Source organism: Cupressus sempervirens, chromosome 2 (assembly GCF_028749045.1).
Source record: "Cupressus sempervirens isolate cs-2001-9-10 chromosome 2, ASM2874904v1, whole genome shotgun sequence".
In the NCBI taxonomy this organism is placed as follows: domain Eukaryota; kingdom Viridiplantae; phylum Streptophyta; class Pinopsida; order Cupressales; family Cupressaceae; genus Cupressus; species Cupressus sempervirens.
In genome coordinates this window covers 185,894,581-185,915,656 of record NC_143119.1, presented here as the reverse complement: position 1 = coordinate 185,915,656, position 21,076 = coordinate 185,894,581, and the positions used below count along the sequence as shown (strand labels likewise).

The window sequence follows — 21,076 nt, the reverse complement described above, 5'->3', positions numbered from 1 at the left end:
GTTACTTAGTCCTTACTGGTACTAGTGCAATGGGATAAAACATGCTTCTGGAAACAATATCAGGGTAGCTAGTCGAGCAATAGGGACTTTACAGTCTTCTTGACCTAAAACAAGGAAAAGGCCTTCAATTGTCATCGGTAAATATTGTGTAGCCGATAGGTTGATGTTGTCGGTAAATATTGAGTAGTTGACGGGTTGATGTCGTCGGTAATTGTTATGTACCCAACAGGCCCGTTTGGGAAGGTTCTTCGGGATGGTGTATGTACAACTTTGGACCATAGTTGTAATCATCATTGGAAGCACTATGTAATCTCTTTGGCATATATGCGAATAATAAAAGGAGTACTCCTGCGTTACATATTCTTGTCTATTGTCTATATGCGTTAAACTCTTACCCCATACGGTAAACATTTGGTGCCGTTGCCCAATGGAAATAGAACAAAGACAGAGGAAGGAAGACTAATGCCAAATCAGCTTAACAAGGATAGAAATAAGATAAAGGGAAAAGATGGAATACACACCACACAAGAAAACTTAATTTTGGCACAACAGGCTAAGCGCAGACGAAGTTTTCAGCAAATTGCTGACGAACATCGAAGCACTGAGGATTTGTTAGAAGAGACTCGACAACGGTTGGATTTGGTGGAAGAAGTAAGGGAGGAATTTTTGAACCTGTATATGCCAAGGTGAGGCCAGATGTTTACATGATTTTGTGATTGTTTGCCTTTAGGAATTTGATCTCTCAAGCATTGTCGTTTACTTTAGTCATGTGTTGTGTGACTTGGTCCTTACTGGTACTGGTGCAATGGGATAAAACATGCTTCTGGAAACAATATCAAGGTAGCTAGTCGAGCAATAGGGACTTTACAGTCTTCTTGACCTAAAACAAGGAAAAGGCCTGAAATTGTTGTCGGTAAATATTGTGTAGCCGATAGGTTGATGTTGTCGGTAAATATTGAGTAGCTGACGGGTTGATGTTGTCGGTAATTGTTATGTAGCCAACGGGCCCCTTCGGGAAGGTTCTTTGGGATGGTGTATGTACAACTTTGGACCATGGTTGTAATCATCATTGGAAACACTATGTAATCTCTTCGGCATATATGCGAATAATAAAAGGAGTACTGTTGCGTTACATATTCTTGTCTATTGTCTATATGCGTTAAACTCTTTACCCCATATGGTAAACATTTGGTGCCGTTGCCCAATGGACCTAGAACAAAGGCAGAGGAATGAAGACTAATGCCAAATCAGCTTAACAAGGATATAAATAAGATAAAGGGAAAAGATGGAATACACACCGCACAAGAAAATTTAATTTTGGCACAACAGGTTGAGCACAGATGGAGTTTTCAGCAGATTGCTGACGAACACGGAAGCACCAAGGATTTGTTAGGAGAGACTCGACAACGGTTGGATTTGGTGGAAGAAGTAAGGGAGGAATTTCTGAACCTGTATATGCCAAGGTGAGGCCAGATGTTTACATGATTTTGTGATTGTTTGCCTTTAGGAATTTGATCTCTCAAGCATTGTCGTTTACTTTAGTCATGTGTTGTGTGACTTGGTCCTTACTGGTATTGGTGCAATGGGATAAAACATGCTTCTGGAAACAATATCAGGGCAGCTAGTCGAGCAATAGGGACTTTACAGTATTCTTGACCTAAAACAAGGAAAAGGCCTTCAATTGTCATCGGTAAATATTGTGTAGCCGATAGGTTGATGTTGTCGGTAAATATTGAGTTGCTGACGGGTTGATGTCGTCGGTAATTGTTATGTAGCCAACGGGCCCCTTTGGGAAGGTTCTTCGGGATGGTGTATGTACAACTTTGGACCATAGTTGTAATCATCATTGGAAGCACTATGTAATTTCTTTGGCATATATGCGAATAATAAAAAGAGTAACTGCTGCGTTACATATTCTTGTCTATTGTCTATATGCGTTAAACTCTTACCCCATACGGTAAACATTTGGCGCCGTTGCCCAATGGACCTAGAACAAAGGCAGAGGAATGAAGACTAATGCCAAATCAGCTTAACAAGGATAGAAATAAGATAAAGGGAAAAGATGGAATACACACCACACAAGAAAATTTAATTTTGGCACAACAGGCTGAGCACAGACGGAGTTTTCAGCAAATTGTTGACGAACATCGAAGCACCGAGGATTTGTTAGAAGAGACTCGACAACGGTTGGATTTGGTGGAAGAAGTAAGGGAGTAATTTTTCAACTTGTATATGCCAAGGGAAGAGAATCCAGACGGAAGGGAATTAACTCGCACGACTCAGAGTACTGAGGGAGCACGGGAGTGGAGTGAACTCTTCGTCTGTGATATACTTTTAGAACGGACAATTTTGCCTTACGAAGACCTTTCTTCACCAAAGAATGCAGCTGTTGGAAATAAGACTGCTTGAAACAACGCCTGTGTCAGAATACAAAGTGCCACTGTTGGAATACAGAGTGCCGGTGTCGGAGTGCAGAACAACACTAGTGTTGCAGTACCTAATGACGTTGGTGGAGCAGTGCTGAACGACACTGGTGGAGCAGTACTAAATAGCACCCCTACACGAAATCAAGTAATAATGGCAGGATCAAAGGAGAAGTTGCCAAAGTTTGATGGTGATGGAACGGCCGATCCAATCAGACAGTGTAAGACATGCGAAACAATTTGGATTGCGAATGGCGTAACTGACACAAATGAATGGGTCTGACAATTTCTAGCAACCCTAAGTGGTGTAGCAATTGATTGGGTTGCCAATGCGGATCCCCAGAAATTAACTACATGGGCGAACGTTAAAAAGGAGTTTATCATCGAGTTCTAATTGTTGCGTGACGACAATGAAATCGTAGTTGAAATCTACACCACAAAGCAAGGGAAAAATGAAACCGTCCGTGTATATGCCAGAAAGCTCAAAGAATTAAGAAATAAAATGGAAAGTAAGTCGGTAGATGGGCTAAAAAAGTGATGGTTCATTAAGGGACTACGTCCGCAGTTAAGGAAGAAAATGAAGATTGTGCCACCATCATCATACACTGAAGCATACAATCGGGCGATGGACTTAGAGAGTGAACAAAAAAGAAGAAAAAAATAGCTCATTTGACTCAGATTACGCGTCTTCGGAAGAGGATAGTAGTGATGACGAAAAGGGCAGCAAGAAGGTCCGAGCTCTCTAGAAGGATATGATGAGAATGATGAATGAATTTAAGGATGTGTAGAAAGAGACGAAGGGAAACGAGCTATGGTGTATCGAATGCAAGACAGAAGGTCACACGAAGGGATCCTGTCTGAAGAACCAGTTCTGTGAAATTTGCCAAATTATGGGACATTCCATAAAAGAATGCCCATTCGATATGAAAATGAGAGGACCTCAACAAGTGCTCCTGACTTAGGAGGCTTCTGCGTTAGGAGGGAGCGGAAACACCAGCAGTGATGGTGCCACTTCGGGTGGGTATAGAAACAATAGAAGAGGGCCAAACAACAATACCAACAATAATAATGGGGGCTGTAGCCGAATTCAGTACAATGTGAATGGCCGCTCGATGGTTCAATGCCGAGCATGCAATTTGTGGGGCCACTTTGCATGGAACTGTACATCGACAAACACACCAAAATGGTTATGCAGATGGTGCGATCCGGGAGATCATGAAGATGCCAAGTGCTTGAAATCAGGAGTAAATTTGATCATTATCGGGATGGATGAAGAGGAGGTTCTAGAAATCACACGGAGACAAGCAAAATTGTACCCCGACCCAATGGAAGAAAAGAAGAGATTGGGAGAAGCGCGGGTGGAAATTGAGAAAGCAATGCAGGCGGAGAAAACACACTTGAAGCACACTATTGGCACCTTTGCAAGGAATTGCGTGGAACAGAACATCATATGACAGATATTACAAACTGAAGTACTAGTCAAAATAAACGATCTACTGCTCACAATGCCTCAACTTCGATTGGCACTCACAAACATCGCTCCAATTGCTAAATTACCAGGGGAACAAGGAAGGGAGAAGGAAAGTGGAGCAAGAGCAGAGGACCCAATGTTGCTAGCCCTTACATCCGGACGGCATTCGGTGGTCATCGAAATGGGAATTTTATGAACTGTTTTGACAGACACAATTGTGGACGGAGGGTCAGGCGTGAATGTGTTATTGGAAGATACCTGGAAGAAGTTAGGACAACCTATGTTGTGGTCGCCAACATTCCAGTTGCTCACGGCAGACTAGCACGGGATCAAACCGTTGGGAACCTTGATGACGCAACCGGTAACTATTGGAACGCAGCTATTTTTATTGGATTTCATGGTCATTCCACTGAAAAGAAGAGGGTATGGCGCTATTCTTGGACGGAGTTGGTTGGTACAAGCAAAACATGATTGGAAAAAGAAATACCCTACCAATGGAGCCTGGAGGTAAAAGATTCATAATCGACCTGCACACAAATGGTAGGCGAGGAGGTGGTGTCATTGGATTTCGAAGGTGAAGGTGGAAGGGATGACAAGGGGAAGAAGAGAATGGAACCTGATGAAGAGGGAGTATTGAGATTGGAAGGAGGGTCAAATGAGGATGACCTAGATTCGGTGAACGGACTATTTCACTGGTAGATGGAGGATTATGAACTCTTCCCGAGTTGCAACATGTTGGGCGTTGAAGAAGAAAAAGGAAGAAACGAGTTCCTGGAGGAATATAGTGAACTAAAGGAAGGAGAAGCGCAGGTCGATGAAACACCAGCGCATACGTTCAGTGAAGATAAGCTGATAAAATAGGAAGAGGCCACAGTACAAACCATGAACCTCGAAGATGATATTGAACCAAAAAACATATTGGTGGGAGAAGAGAGAGCTTTAACTTACGCGAAAAAGAGAAGAATACACCGTACGACTGGGAATTCGCAGGAAGAGACCTAGAGGTGTACCATAGGGCAAGGGAAAAATACCATTTAGACTGGAGGCTCCGTACGGACAAGGAGCTACCACCGTACGACCTTTTAGAAGCAGGCAAGGAAGTACTGTACGACCTAGACAAAGCAACCGTACGGATTCAAGAAAGGACCGTACGAATTAGCTAGGATATCATATGAACAAGGAGCCACCACCGTACGACCATATAAATGCCTATTGTATAGACATGAAAAGTACTGTACAACCAAAGAGGGTACCGTACGACAAGCAAATGAAGGGGGAGCCATATCTAAGCATTACACCGTACGACAGTCATACGAGTGCGACTTAAGGAAAGCAAAAAGGAGGGTACACTGTACGACCATCCAGTGCATGGTATGTCATACGGACTTGGAGTATAGGGGAATAAATCAGGACACACCATGCAACCATGGCTAGGAAAGTTGCAGAAAAGGTAAGAGCACGATATGGCCATACAACCAGATTGCTTGGAGATTGGGTGACCGTACAGCAAAGGAGAAAGATCGTACGACTTACTCAGACAGACATTGGTAGCAGGAGAACCATACCATACGGTAGCAACATTCGGAGTGGGGAGGCCATACGGTAGCAGGAAGACTAGGGCTATGGCAGAAGCAATCCATTGTGTAGTTGTACATTGGCAGCGAGGTTGTAACATAATAGAGAGAGACCACCATATAGACACAAAAGAAGGGTGACAAGAGGTTTTCTAAAAAAAAGGAAAAAAAGTCGACAGATTGAAATAGTTCAGAATGAGTAACCCATGATGCCAAAGGGAAGGGAAAGACAGAAACAGGTAGTAAAACATAAGTAGTTGCCAGAAAAAGTGTGGAATCGGAAGAAAATGACAAAAATGGTGTGTTCCACGGATTTTTTTGTGGGTTTGAGAGGGCTAATTTGGTCTTGGCGGTGGGGACGCTACCCCTCGACCCCACTAGGGGCAATGCCCCCTAGACCCTCAGTCGGTGCAGTTATCAGTTGTGGGAAGTGCGATCAATTGATGAGACCTGGAGCTGCTGCAAGCATAGAGTGTCTGTGTACCAGAGGTAGAGAGAGCACTAGAGCAAGCCTTTCAAGAGGGGTGATACGCTTTGAGGCACTTAGACTAGGTGTTGGACGTAAAGCTATCTTGGTGGATACATAGAGAGCTCAAGAGGAGCTGATCATCGAGTTGAAGGCAGTTCAGCGACACTTGGCTCAGTGTACCGAGGAGTTGGAAGCAGAGAAAGCGGCACGGGTGGATATTTTGTAATTGTCGTCCGGAGATGATTTTTCTTTTTGGGGGGGATGATGTTGTCAGTAAAATTATAAAATAGCCGACGGGTAGATTAGCATGTAGTCGGTAATTGTTATGTAGCCGACGGACCCCTTCGGGAAGGTTCTTGCTATGTAGCCAACGGGCCCCTTTGAGAAGGTTCTTCGGATCAGTTGTGGGAAGTGTGACCAGTTGATGAGACCTGGAGCTGCAGCAGGCATAGTGTGCCAGAGGTGGAAAGATCAATGGAGCAAGCCCTTCGAGAGGGGTGTTACGCTTTGAGGCACTTGGAGTAGGGGTTGGACGTGAAGTTGTCTGGGTGGATGCATAGAGAGCTCGAGAGGAGCTGATCATCCAGTTGAAGACAGTATAGTGACACTTGGCTCACGGTACCCAGGAGTTGGAAGCAGAGAAAGTAGCACGGGTGGCTATCAAGGTCAGCTTGATTAAGGAGACAGTGTTGTGTTAGTAGAGGCTACAGATGCAACGTGGTTTGGAGACCAGTTTGGTGCAGGCACAGAACGAATGTGAAAGTGGTGTGATAGAAACAAATCTATCTTGTTGTAGTGAGTCAGTTAATGTATTCTGTTTTGTTAATCTATCTCGGATATTTTGTAATTGTCGTCTGGAGACGACTTTTTCTTTTGGGGGGGATGATGTCGTTGGTAAATATTGTGTAGCCAACAGGTTGATGTCGTCGGTAAATATTGAGTAGCCAATGGGGTGATTTCGTCGGTAATTGTTATGTAGCCGATGGGCCCCTTCGGGAAGGTTCTTCGGGATGGTATATGTACAACTTCAGATCATGATTGTAATCATCATTGGAAGCACTATGTAATCTCTTTGGCATATATGTGAATAATAAAAAGAGTACTGCGTTACATATTTTTGTCTATTGTCTGTATGCGTTAAACACTTTACCCCATACGGTAAACATCAACAGAGCAGTGGGAAGCCTTCAACAAAGCAGTGGGAAACAGTATATGGAATCTCACATCACATGTCAACAGGCCTTCAAATTAGCCTAAAAAATACTATGACCTCTTATGTTCTCTAATCTTTAGGTCCTTAGTTAAAGATATTGTTTTTTTATGGTCACTTCTTGCTGTGTTTGTCATCCCTATATGTTTGTATTTATAAAAATACCAATGTCAAGGTTACAGCAAGCCTAAACAAATAGGCTCTGTCCAAAATATGTTGCCATCAGTCAATCATGTTTATGGCTTAAAATTTTTTTTCAGGGCCTGAAGTAGATCATTGTTCCAGATTTCCTCTGAGCTGCTAGCATGTTAAGGCTTGCAAGAATTCAAGGTCTAATATTTGTGGCCAAGTGTGTATCAGATAGTTACATTAGTTAAAGGAAGGAGAGTTTTGTGCCAATGAGATTGCCATCTGTATTTTAAGGATAATTTAATAGGTGCCCTTGTAGTCTGATTTTTAATTTACTTAATATTGTTTAAATAAGTGCTATTGACAGAGAAATGCATTCAATAGTGCACACAACTAGAAACTAATTCCTGAAAAGATATAACAATCAGTTTTCAACGACTTAGACAGTAAGCTTATTCAACTCAACTTGAAAGTACTTGCACATTACATAGAAATATGATGATCGAAATGTAACAACACTTCTAGAGGGCTGATAATCCAAATTTCATATTCATTCATTTGCAGCCCCAACTTCTGATACAGATTATAAACTGAGTTATTGAAGCACAGTGAAAACCATAAATTGCTGCTACAATAGTATTATCTTCCAAAATCTTTATCGTTGCATTGAAAGAGACTACTTTCATGTATAACACTATACAACACTCTTCCCCTAACAGGTAAGGCTCCTTCTAGATGAGTTTCACATTAGTATGACACTATTCGAGGCTTGTATGGCACACCTCAGACAAGTTTTAGACTGGTACACCCCTTTCTCATTCGGTTTCAAACATGTATGACTTGGTCCAGACTCGTATGACCCTCAATGCATCACCAAACCGAACCCCCAGACTGTTTCTTTCAACAACATAGAGATTGTTTCGCATGAGTGGTTTTGTTCTCCCAAATTCTAGAAAATGAACTCTACAAACAATTCATAAAATTCCAATTCAATCCAGTATGTCTAAAATGAGTTTTCAATAGTCTTTTTCTTTTATCCATAGGAGAGCCTACATGCTTTGCTAGCAATAAATAGAAATACTTTTTAATTTTTTTAATCTCCAAGTATCTCTAATAAGGGTTAACTTTTAGTATTTTTACAAATTTCCCATTAAACTTAAGTCCCTATAACATTAAACTTAAATATTTTAAATTAATTTTACAACTTAACTTTATTGAGAAATAAATTGGTAACCTCAAATGATTATTAAAGGACTAGTCGATATTTAACAATCACTATTGACAACATAATGTTCATGCATCATTAAAGAGAGTGACTTGGTTTGCAAATATCAAAACTATCTAGGTTAGTGTGCCCTAGACCCCTTAATTGTCCTAGTTATTTGATAGAACCATGGATAAACAGGTTAACAACATCATATCACTTGCTAGAAATGTTAAATTAAAGTTTGCCCTTCCCAATATTGCCCTCCCTCAAGTACTTTTATATATGGATGGTGCAAGATCTGTTCATTTCCCATGTGACATCCTCTACTGGCAGATTCCTCCATTTCAACAAGTACTCCTTGGTGAATTGTTAACAATAACAAATCACACAACACAATTGAGAGTGGGTGGGGGGGTGAACCAATTGTGTGCCATATTTATAAACTTTATTCTTTTCAACCAAAAGTAGTGCAAAACAAGATGAACAAGATATAAACCAACACTATAAGAGAATTTTTTTTCTCTCGAGGAAAACCCTGTTAAGGGAAGAATCTGGGTGGGGATGACACCTACAAGATCAAGCATTACTGTAATAAATTAATAATATCCTTGTTAGGAGACTTGACCTTGTTAGGAGTCGATACAATACATCTAATACATTGAATCAAAAAGAGGGGTTCCTCATTTGTAATGGGCAATGGTGTGAAAGCCTTACAATAGAGCCACCAGTTAAGATAGCGTTGACCGAGGGTGAGATCTCTTCTACCATCGACTCATGGTTACAATTGCTAGGAATTTCACTAGAGGTCCCACAATCACTAGTGGAGTCTTTTGGGCTCCTTCCAAAAGCCACGAAGATGACAAGGGATGGTGTGGGAAATTGGGAAGTACATCCAGAGATTGTAGAGGAACATCTCTTCTAGACTGTAGAGCCCACTTTGACACCAGCTTCCTAGTTGACTAGGTGATTGTCAGGGGATCGGGAGAGGATATTGTGCTAGGGCTAGACAAGCCATATCACCATAACCCCATTGGTATAGTCTAGTGGTATGCTTGCGAGTTGGAGGGGATGACGTTTATAGGATGAGTAGGGAAAGTCACTGTCTTAGAGAGTACAATGGCCAAATTATGAAGAGAAGACTGGTTGTTACATAGGTTACAATTATTTTTATGCAACTGTATGGCTGTATAATGTAAGGAAGTTTTCCAACATTGTCATGTTGTCTACACTACAATTTGGCTAATATCTTGCTGTCATTTTACTATAACTGTACTTTTTTCTTTTCTTTTCTGGTATTGTTTATGGTAATATTTTGATACATTGTTTACTCTGCATAATAGAGTTAGCCCCTTTGGGAATATAAACAATTTTTGACTCAAGAATTCATTTCATATTTGATTCAAAATCTTCTTGGTTAGCTAGAGATAATTTGGTCCATGTGCGAAGATTGCAACATGGTTGTTTGTTGACTACATCTAATTAGGGTTATTGTAGCATTAAGGTTGGGTTACCTAAGAGAAAAGCTTAATAACCTAAGTTGCCATGGTTCGTCCATGCACCCCCAGACCAGTAGAAGTTTGAACTGGTTTGAAGTTCGGGTCCGGTTCGATGTTTGGTTTGGGTAGCGTGCGATATTTTCCTTGTTGGTTAAAATTGGCTCGAAACAAGTTCAAACCTGGGTGGTCCATGTCGTTAATCGTCAAACCAAGTTCGAACCACGTCATGTTTGGGCCCCATGAACCACAATAAAGTGTTTTGTTTGCAAAATTTAATGAGTTTTTGGCATCGACAACCCTAGAAGGTTGTTTATGAAATGCTCTTGCTGGCCACTCATTGTCATTTTTTGCTTCAAAATCTTCTTGATTAGGTATAGATAATTTGGTCCTTGTGCAGAGATTGCAACATGGTTGTTTCTTGACTACATCTAATTAGGGTTATTGTGGTATTAAGGTTGGGTTACCGACGTGAAAAGCTTAAAACCTAAGTTACCATTGTTTGCCCTTGCACCCCCTGGACCAATAGAAGTTCAAATTGGTTTGAAGTTTAGGTCTGGTTCGATGTCTGGTTTAGGTAGGTTGCGATATTTTCCCTTCTGGTTCAAACTAGTTCGAAACAAGTTTGAACCCGGGTGGTCAATGCTCGAACCTCATTCAAACCAAGTAATTTTTTGGGCCTCAAAGGTAAGAATAAAATGTTTTGTTTGCAAAATTTATTGAGTTTTTGGCGTCCACTATCCTAAAAGATTGTTTATGAAATGCTTTTGGTGGCCTCTAATTGTCATTTTTTGTTTCAAAATCTTCTTGATTAGCTATAGATAATTTGGTTGTTGTGTAGAGATTGCAACATGGTTTTTTGTTGACTACATCTAATTAGGGTTATTGTGGCATTAAGGCTGGGTTACCTAAGTGAAAAGCTTAAAACCTAAGTTGCCATTGTTCCTCCTTGCACCCCCAGACCAATAGAAGTTTCAATTGGTTTGAAGTTCGGGTTTGGTTCGACATCTGGTTTAGGCAGATTGCGATATTTTCCCTGCTGGTTCGAAACAAGTTTGAACCTGGGCGGAGCATGCCGTCAATCGTTGAATCTTGTTCAAACCAAATCATTTTTGGGCCCTGTGAACAACAATAATGTGTTTTGTTTGCAAAATTTAATGAGTTTTTGGCATCTACAACCCTAAAAGGTTGTTATGAAATGCTTTTGGTGGCCCTCTCATCATCATTTGTTGTTTCCTAACAGGGTATTTTGTTTTAAGAAAGAGAAAATAGGTGGTTCAACAAGAGTTTGGTTGTGCAAGGAGTTTGAAAATTGAGTTGTGGGTGTTCTTCAAGTGTTTACGCCTCATTCATACACGTTTGGAAGCTTACAATGGTTGGAAAAGGTAAGTTCTTGTTCCATTTGCTTTTTCTTTTTGTTCGAGTTTTTTTATTTTTCCATTTCTCTTTCATTCTTCATAAGATCTTTCCATTTTTTCAGATTTTTTCATTTGCTTGCATATAAATTATCAAAAGAACATTTATACATTTTCTTGCCATAGGAAAAGAAACTCTAGTGGCATCTACCTCTTCATTGGTGTGCAATACTGAACAAAGAATAGAACCCCACTTTGATTCTCCTCTATCGAAGTATGGAGATATTATAAAACCCCTTCTAGGAGGAGATGCATTCTGTTCAAGATGTTGAGGTTGTGGTGTACAAAGAAATAGTTCTTATTATCGTGTGTTAGTCATTTGTGTGGATACACAGGAAGAGGAGTCAAGAAATGCCCTGGTAAAAAGGTGCCCCTATACCAAATGAAACCATGTTCAAATGTATTGAAGAGCATGAGGCAGCAAAAAAGAGAGAAGGATGTTGGGCAACCGAATTCAGTAGCAATAAACATAAGAGAAGAGCAAAGGGAATGCAAACCTCCCCCCAGATGTTATGGTACAAGACGACCCCTTTTTAGTACCGTAGCAGACACTAAGACTGAAACTATACCCCTTACAAAAAAAAGAAAGGGACCACTATAAACTACTTTTTAAAATAAGAGTTGGGAAGTTGCCGACATTAAGGTGAGAAGATGCCTGTATGCAAAAAAGCTGTCCTTTAATGTTGTCCACTCTCCATTTTGGAAGGACGTGTTGAGGGCTGCCATTGAAGCTCCAAGAGGGTATTGTGGCCCTGGGTTTGAGAAAGTATGTACCAGTTGATTGAAGATCAATTGAAGCTCATAAAAGACTCATGGGTTGAGACAGGGGTGATAATTGTTTCAGATGGGTGAAAGGATTATAGGAACCGTCCCTTGATCAATGTCCTTGTGGTGTCCCCTAAAGGAGCAATGTTTCTAAAAGCAGTGGTTTGTGAGGGCTAAGTAAGAGATGGAATATTTATTGCTAATATCCTAATTGAGGCCATTGAGCAAGTGGGTCCTAGAAATGTTGTCCAGATCATAAAAGACAACACAAAGAATTGTAGAGCTGCTGGCTTGTTGGTTGAAGAGCGACATCATCATATCTTTTGGATACCTTGTGCGGTCCATTCACTCAATCTTATGCTACAAAAGATTGGGAACCAAATTGAGTGGATCAAAACAGTTTATGAAGAGGCTGAGAACATCTAATGTTTGTCACAAACCACCACATGACTCAATTCCTTTTTAGAACCTAATCAAAATTGGAGCTACTAAAAGTATATGAACTTGAACCCAAGTTAGTAATTGAATGTTTAATATTTTACAATTTCTGATTTTTTATATTTTGCTTGTGCAATATATATGGTTTTCTAAATATGTATCTAATAATTGTTTTTTAGCTCTAATTTATGTCATAGGTTGCTGAGACCCATTTTGCATCAAATATAATCATCTTCAAATGACTTGAGAAGGTGAAAGAGGCACTACAAGGTATGGTATTTAGCCACAATTGGGGTGTATGGAAGCAAAGGAACATCGATAGGGCAAACAAAATAAAGAAAAGGGTATTGGATGACTCATGGTCGGAACGTGTGAAGTATCTCCTTAAGTTCACCAAGCCCATTATGAGCATGCTTAGGTACACTGCCATGGATAGGCCTTGCCTTGGAGAGATCTATGATGGCATAGACTCAATGCTTGAGAAGATCAAGTAAATTATAAATGATAAGGAGCAAGATCCGTAAGAGACCTTCAAACAATTGCAAGCAATTATTGTTGAAAGATAGAACAAAATGACCACTCCACTACATTTGCTTTCCTTTGCCTTGACGCCCAAATACTATAGCTCTCAATATTGTGATCTATCAGGAAGATTGCCACCCTATAGAGATATAGAAGTGTCTGACACGTACCAGGCAACATTTAGAGGACTCTTTCTTGATGATGATATGAGAGATGTAATCGCGAATGAGTTCATAGAGTTTGTGAATGCTAGAGGTCTAAGTAACGATGCTCTTCGTCATCGGTTTAGGAAGGATGCTAATAATTGGTGGTACCTCCATGGCCAAAGATTCCAAACATTGCAGCCCCTTGCAACCAAAGTTATATCACAAGTAAGTTTTATTCAAAAAAAATAGCTCACTTTATCTTCAAAAGAATCATGACTAGAAAGTAATTTTATGTAATGTTCCAGCTAGCAAAGGAGTGATTTGTAGGCTTCTTATTTCCAAAATGGATATGAATACACTCTTGCCGGAGATCCGTACGGATGAGGGAATGCAGTCTGGAGGTGTCGCATGGGGGAAAAATGAGATGCAGAGGCTGTACGGTAGCAAAAATGAGGAACTCAGAATGGGCCGTACGATGGAAGTCCGTACCACAGATGTTCAGCAGGAGTCCGTACGGACAAGTAGGTGGAAGCTGTACAGTAGTTGGTAGAAGGGTGTATGTGTCTTGATCAAGCTGTATGGTGATTTTTCAGTTTGTACGGTGTGATAAGGAGGACTGGCCAAGCCATACAGTGGTTCTAGAAACCTTGTATGGATTTAGTGCAAACTGTATGGTGGATGTTGGGACCTGTATGGTGAATGAAAATGCCCATACGGTTGATGTGCAGGGTATATGAAATGAAGGATCACGAATACAAAACTCACAAGTCCTTTGCTCGTAAAGTGTTATTGTTTCTGAAGAGTGGAGAATTGAGGGAAATGAGAGAAATCAACAATACAAACCCTTTGATATCACAAATTTGCAGACGTAGAGCCAAGAGATTCACCAACAGGTACTGAGATACAATTAAGCCTTCAATTTTTGCTAGATACAAACCGAGTTGAACACCAACGGAATAGGGTGAGGGTTGAGTCCCATCGAAACCGCACGAGCCAAATAGGGAAGGTCTTTTACGTCCGAAATGGCGAATAACAGAGAACCCTAAATAGGAGTTCGCAGTACAAAGAAATATAATCCAAAGCATACCTACAGACTTCCTACAAGCCGTGCTTAAGTACCCGTTGGGGAAACCTTTCCGAGGGTGTACAAAGATAGCCGATGGTGACACAAACTTCGAAAACAAAAATAAAAATGGGTCCAAGATAAAATAAATCAATCGGCCCGTTACAAAGATTAAATTATTATTTATTTTGTAACGGGAACATTACATTTTAATTTTTTTATAAGATTGAATTAATTCTTTTTTAATTGTTTACTATGTGTTGTCTTCATAGGTTGCTAGTTCTTCTACATTAGAAAGAAATTGGAGTACCTATTCTTGCATTTTTCTGGGTGAAGTGCAATAGGTTGCAATGAAAAATGCAGAGAACTTGGTATTTGTGCAATACAATTTGCACCTTCATTCGCCCAAGAGTAAAGAATACAAAGAAGGGGAGACAAAGAAGTGGCATATAGGTGCAGAGATTGCGGACTTGAATGCTTCCATTACTCGACTTACACTAGATGACTTTTAAGCATTCGATGCCAATACCATTGTTGCTGTTGCTGTTGATTCCATTGGCCTTAGCTCTATTGCTGAGTCAACTAATGCCGAAGAAGAAGAAGATGAATTTGAAGAAGATAAAGATTGAAGAACATGGAATATTAATAGATTTTTATTCAATTAGTTGAACAATGAACATGAAATAATGATTCTTGAACTTGATGCTATGATTTTTTTTTAATGTTTTGAATTTGTGATGTTGAACTTGTTACCTGAACTATATGTTGGTATGATCACTATGATTATGACTTTATGGTGTTATTGTTGTTTAAATGTGTTGATGCTACTATGCTACATTCTAATTTTAACTCATGCTTCACCAATATGTATATATATAATTTTTACATATTTTTGTAAAATGAACCCAAACGAACCCAAAGCCCTCTCCAAAATTTTGACAAACTTGCGAACCGGTTCTTGAACTTCGAACTTGGAACCGAGTCTCAAATTGGTAACTTAGCTGAAAACCATGGTAATTAGGGATGTGGCAGAACATCTTGTTAATTGTTTTGTTGGTATTGAATTAGAGAGCTAGTTTCACTGAGATTTTTTTCTCTTGTTGCTAAACTGAGTTCTACTAGGATGTTATTAATTGTTGTTGCATTTGATTTGGAAATTGAGTAGATGGATGTTAACTTTAAAGACAAAATTCTTGCATGGAGATTTAGAGGAGGAAATGTTAATGGAACAATTTGTGATGTCTTCTTTTTAGAATATTTTGAAACAATTGACTTGTGTGTATTTTGAAACAAAATAAAACCGTACCACGTAATAATAAAATTGAAAGAAATGGTGATCTCAATTTCTAAGATGAAACTTCTTATTGAACCCCCAAATACCAGGCAATATATGGTATCAACCTCAAAAATGGTATGCACCTCCTTATAATGATGGCTTCTAAATCTTAACAATATATTAGCAACAAGTAATGATGGAAATCAGCAATTAAATTGTCAATAGATTCTGAAACTCAGCAATGAAACGTCTTGGTCCACGAAGACAACAATATGCTTGCAAATCTAATTTCTCCAAATTTTGAAAACTGAAATAGTCAGCTAAGGGGCTTTTTATGGCTCGTGCTTGGAAATTAGGCACTGCTCATGAAAATTTTGATATGTTGTTCATTGATGATGATCTGGCTACTTTGGAGGGGGAGGCAGCAGAATGTGAAGCAAAAATGACAAAATTTGAGGGGGTAGAAGGTGAAGTTGTTAAGCAGTAGAGGGAGTTTCATCACATGCATGCCACTGTAACATCCTGTTTTTCCAGTCTTAACTAACAACGATCATATCATTGATAGTTACTTTATTGTATTCATGAGCATGAGAAGGCAGTTATAACATCTATTTTACATGTTCATATGAAAGAGATCAGCAGTTATAACCAATTAATTGAATTATCTTAACTATCACTTGAAAGAGCATGTAACCAAAAAAAGAAATATATATCGCTGCCATCATAACTAACCATTACTTAATGGAAAAAGAGATCATTTTACTGCTAACAAAGATACATTACTTTTCATAATCACATGAAGGCAGTTTTTCAATTACTTTGCCTATTTCAGATGGAAGAGAATCAATGGCTATCATAGAGTAACTGGAAAGAAATAATTGATTAAACGATATTAACCATCGAACATATCTTCAACTTGAAATTTGCAAATTCACAAAAGTAAAACACATGTTACTAGAAGATATTTGAATGCAAACCATATCTCTGTTTTGTGCAAGCCTTGGTATCTGGAAGAGAGGAGAAGCGCTTTCAATGGCTTAACCTCCCAACCGTGGACCCTTAAATATCCCCACGCAATCTCTATAGAGAAAGACCCTCCCTACCCTAGGATTAGGCTTGGGTCACCACTATCTAGCCACTAAGCATCCTGGTGTTAGAGTGTCAACCCGCCGCTCGGCTTGACAACAAGACTTATACAATGGACTACCATGAGCTGACTCAGTGTTAAGATACTTTTATTGTTGCTTATTTGTTACTGATTTTCTCTCTTATCATGTAAGGATATCCTATAGTTCAATGGTTATCAATTCACACCCTTCATCTCGACCATGCTGGTCTTCCTTGATGAATTTCTGGGGTGATTGTATAAGCATTATATAATCACAGCTATTGCATTCTGCCTGACCTGGGCCTATGGCATTACAAAAGACTTATATTCTTGCAATTTATTCTTGACTTCACAAAGGTGTTGTCTCTTATCTCAAAGAGTATATAGCAGATACCTTTGAATAAGTTTGCACTTTCGGATATTACTACAGCTAAATATAATTCTGAAAAGAAAATATACTTATCGAGAGTGCCACAATTTTGCTCGATTTGGAGCATATTTACAATTCTTATTCAAATGAAAGAAACATTAGATCAGTTTAGCTGAAGGCTCTATCAATGTTATCGTTGTCTTCTAATTCCAGCTAAAAACTACGAGCCTCATTATATCATATTCAAAGAGCATAATTTAGCAGAAATATTATCATGACCTGATTGTAATGTTGCCTCTTGAAATGCTCAGTTGGTCTTTGACAATGGTAGTGACATGGGACCAAGGCTACTAATCATCTTGCAAAGGTATGACAAATAATTTTTGATACCTAGTGCAAGAAGTTCGACTCAATATAGCAAATATGAAAGAGAGAATTTGTTGCGGTATGATTAACCACTGTGATGCCTGATTTAGTTTTTAAGACAGAATAACTGTCCACGACAATATGGTAATAGCAGCTAGTATGTGCCTGCAACAAAATGCATAGGATTCACAGAGAATATGTGAAGCAATGTGCAAAAGAAATAATGCAGGCCGTGTGAGATGGTAATCACTTTGTTGATGATGTGAATGTTGCTCAATATGAACCATCGCACAAAATAGATCTTTGCTTGCTCGGTTGCATGCCTGGTTACTAGCAAGAAGGTATGGGGGTGGCAAGGAGTTACAATCAAAAGCCATCGGCATATATGTGGCAATATTATTAAAATGGTCACTGAATGATATAAGGCCTGATGATTAATATGGAAATATGGCTGTCCATGATAAAATAATAAAACTATTGCCAAGGAATAATAATAATAATAGCTTTATAAGACTTTGACATAAGGATGAAAATAATAATTTTACTCTTTATTTTTTATTATAATGATACCCCTACTATATTTAGATATATTACAATTGTTCTTAGCTCATTTCATGCTCAAGTGAATATTTTTATTATTTTATCAAAGGTGACCCAGTTAGCTCATGGTCATCCAAATTATACTTTTGCTTGCCCAGCCGCTTACCCTTAGCCATGGTGGTTTAGAACTCATATCTATTTGCTCTAGGTGGTGTCCCCATGCCCAATTCTTTCTCTAGCAATGCTTTCCCCCCTTCATTGCGTTCCTGCAAGTGAAAATTTATCATGGTAACAACATATTGCTCATCATTTTATGATGTCAAAATTATAATAGCATATGATCATATTAGCCATCCATTTCCAATGTATATCTCATCATAACAATTGACCAATATTCCATTTTCCCATGAAATCATAACAAATAGTCAACACTTCATTTTCACATGAAACCATAACGAATAACTAATTTAACCAATCACTCAACTTTGCATGAAGCTTCAATGGCTATAAAGGAGTATTTAAAATTGAGCCAAAAATTGGGATGCAACAACATATACAATCCTATGGGTAAGGATCTTGTTATTGTTGATACAGCTGTAACTTCCAGTTTGAGGGCATCCACACAAATATTATTTCGTAATTTTTTTTAATATTGAAATTCGAAATTGATGTATGTTGAACTCATTTTCTGGTCTATGATGTGTACAAACCTTCTATATTGATCTATACATGAGAAGGAAATTAATAATACATTCCTTAAATTAGTAGTATGTTTTTCTGATGAATAATTTTATAAATATATGTGTTTTCTGATTTATTGTTGAGTTCTTGAGTCATTGATAAATCCAACTTTTGAATTATTTTTGGATCGTGGAGTTATTACTGAACCCTTGTTTTTCAACTATGATTTTTATGGACTTATGTTTTGCTTCACCAATGTCTTTTTGATTCTTTTCTATCAGTCATTTGATCTTTACCTCCTAATCCATGTACCAGATGTATATAGATGGATACAAATACAAGAACCACCTTATCACCTTTTTTTTCCAAAAGCATCCTCATCACCTTTTTCTTTAGTTTTATGTGCACAATTTGACTTAATTTTTCTGAGTCAGTACATGCTTTTCTGAAATGTAATTTCACTTGAAGTATAAATACTGGTCACAGAGAAGCAAATCTGAAGTAGGAAATGGGTGGCAAAAGAACCAGCTGAGGTCAAAATGCAACAATGTTACCGTTTGCATAATCTGGCATAGAACACAGTTTGTATTGTTTGAGGATATATATAACTATATGCTCATTGTAAAATACTAACATATGCTAACTCTGAGGGCATAAACAATCAAGTTGCAGAGACCTAAACTACATACGACCAAACTGGAGGGATTGTATTTTCAATATAGTTTCTTTACATGGAAGCCAGATTGGTTAGGCTTCACAAAGTTTTTTGATCAAGGGCCCTTGATAAGAGAAACATCTTGCATTGACTAACTATTACAGCATTAAATGAATTTTTAACTTGTAATTTGAAGAAATGAAGCTAAGAAATATGGCCTTTGGCTCTTTTTTGCATTACAGTTTGTCCTCTTGAATTTTGAATGATGAATATTATCACAGCTTTTATAATAAATTTCTGCTTGTAAGTTACAGAAAAAAAAATTAAAGTATGGGTTGAAAGATTAATGAGAAATTGGAATGCTATTTTTGTAAGAATTCTTGTTTCACTGACAGATTACAATTATTTATGCCTAAACTTATCCAAACTTTTGCCATAAAGTGGCACAGAATAATTTTCTTATTTATGTTTGGAATGCGGCAGAGATCTTGTTTATGAATTATCTTGCTTTTTTAGGCACTATACTGACGGTTTTAGATATGTTTAAGTGGTTATGTACTTATTGTTACCTTTTTAATGTGATAGATTAGTAGAAAGGTCTTTGAGGTCATGGGGAACGCAGGCATTGTCATTGATGAGAATGAAAGCTCATTAATGAGTTCTCATGGTTGTTTATTTGAGGCTGGAGAAGATAATGTAAACTGCATTGAACAAGAAAGCCATAAGAAAAGAGGAACCCTGGAAAAGGATGTGTTGAATGATATAGACGGGAAACAAGCCTTATACAAGAAGCGGATTTCAGTTGTAGCAACGAGGGAGAAATTTGTAGACATTGTCTGTGATTCTCTTGCTGAATATCGTTACATGGGCCCAAATCAAAGAACCGACTTCATTGTGGCATGCAGGTACTTTGCGAATCATTTTTTTTGAATGATTCAATTGTTGATGCTTCCTAAAACCTTTAATTATAACTATAAAATAATTATTTTAAAAGTTATCATTCAATGAAGAAGTGACAAAAGTATTTAACCCTTTTTGTCTACTTTTATCATACAATATTTCAAGGAAAACTAATGAGATATTTATTTTAATGTACTGATACTTTGCATTTGCAATATATTTTATGTGAAGATGGATAACATTGCTTTGAAAGCATGGAATAATAAAATGTAAGTAAGAATCAAGATATGTAGAAATGAAGAATGCTGAAGACCCATAAGGTATATGCCAAACTTTTGTCCAGGTATGGGTGGAGTTGTAAGGTTTACTCAATTCCAAAATTAGGTTGTGAGGTTGAATTCCAGGCTACAGAACAAGAAAGAAATAGAAAGAAATTCCCTTTTGGGCTTCAAAGTATGCCAAATTGTTATTAGGCCTGTCTATGACCTAAGCAACAATCTGTATCTTTATCTTTATCTTTTGTTAATACTATTTCCAATAGTATGTAGGTTGACTGCTCATAACCCTTCATTTCAAAGATCACATGATTTGTTGAGGATCATCTCATTGTGTGAATTGTTAGATTGTTCCATCTTGTAATTACTAATATTTTTTGAAAATATATTGATATTTTTTTTTAACACATATAGTTGTTTCATCAGACAAAAGCATGGGCAACTGTATCTCTCTTTGTTTGTAAGATGGAACATGGCACATCAACTACATGATAAGGATAAAAGATGACCAATTATCTCGAAAAAAGAGTGAATTGTTCATACTCCAAGAACGCTTTGCCTACAGTCATGTTGATAGTTT

At 38.3% G+C, this 21,076-nt stretch overlaps 1 protein-coding gene across 2 annotated transcripts in view; it reads left to right on the top strand.

The window, feature by feature from the left end:
- LOC149571698 (P-loop NTPase domain-containing protein LPA1 homolog 1-like) overlaps nucleotides 1–21,076 on the top strand; it is a 262,301-nt gene that overhangs the window by 51,818 nt on the left and 189,407 nt on the right. For both annotated transcript variants that reach the window (XM_089813117.1, XM_089813118.1), the window contains exon 4: nucleotides 19,907–20,226. In XM_089813117.1, the coding sequence (XP_089669243.1) occupies nucleotides 19,907–20,226 (320 nt within the window). The remainder of the gene's footprint in view (nucleotides 1–19,906; nucleotides 20,227–21,076) is intronic.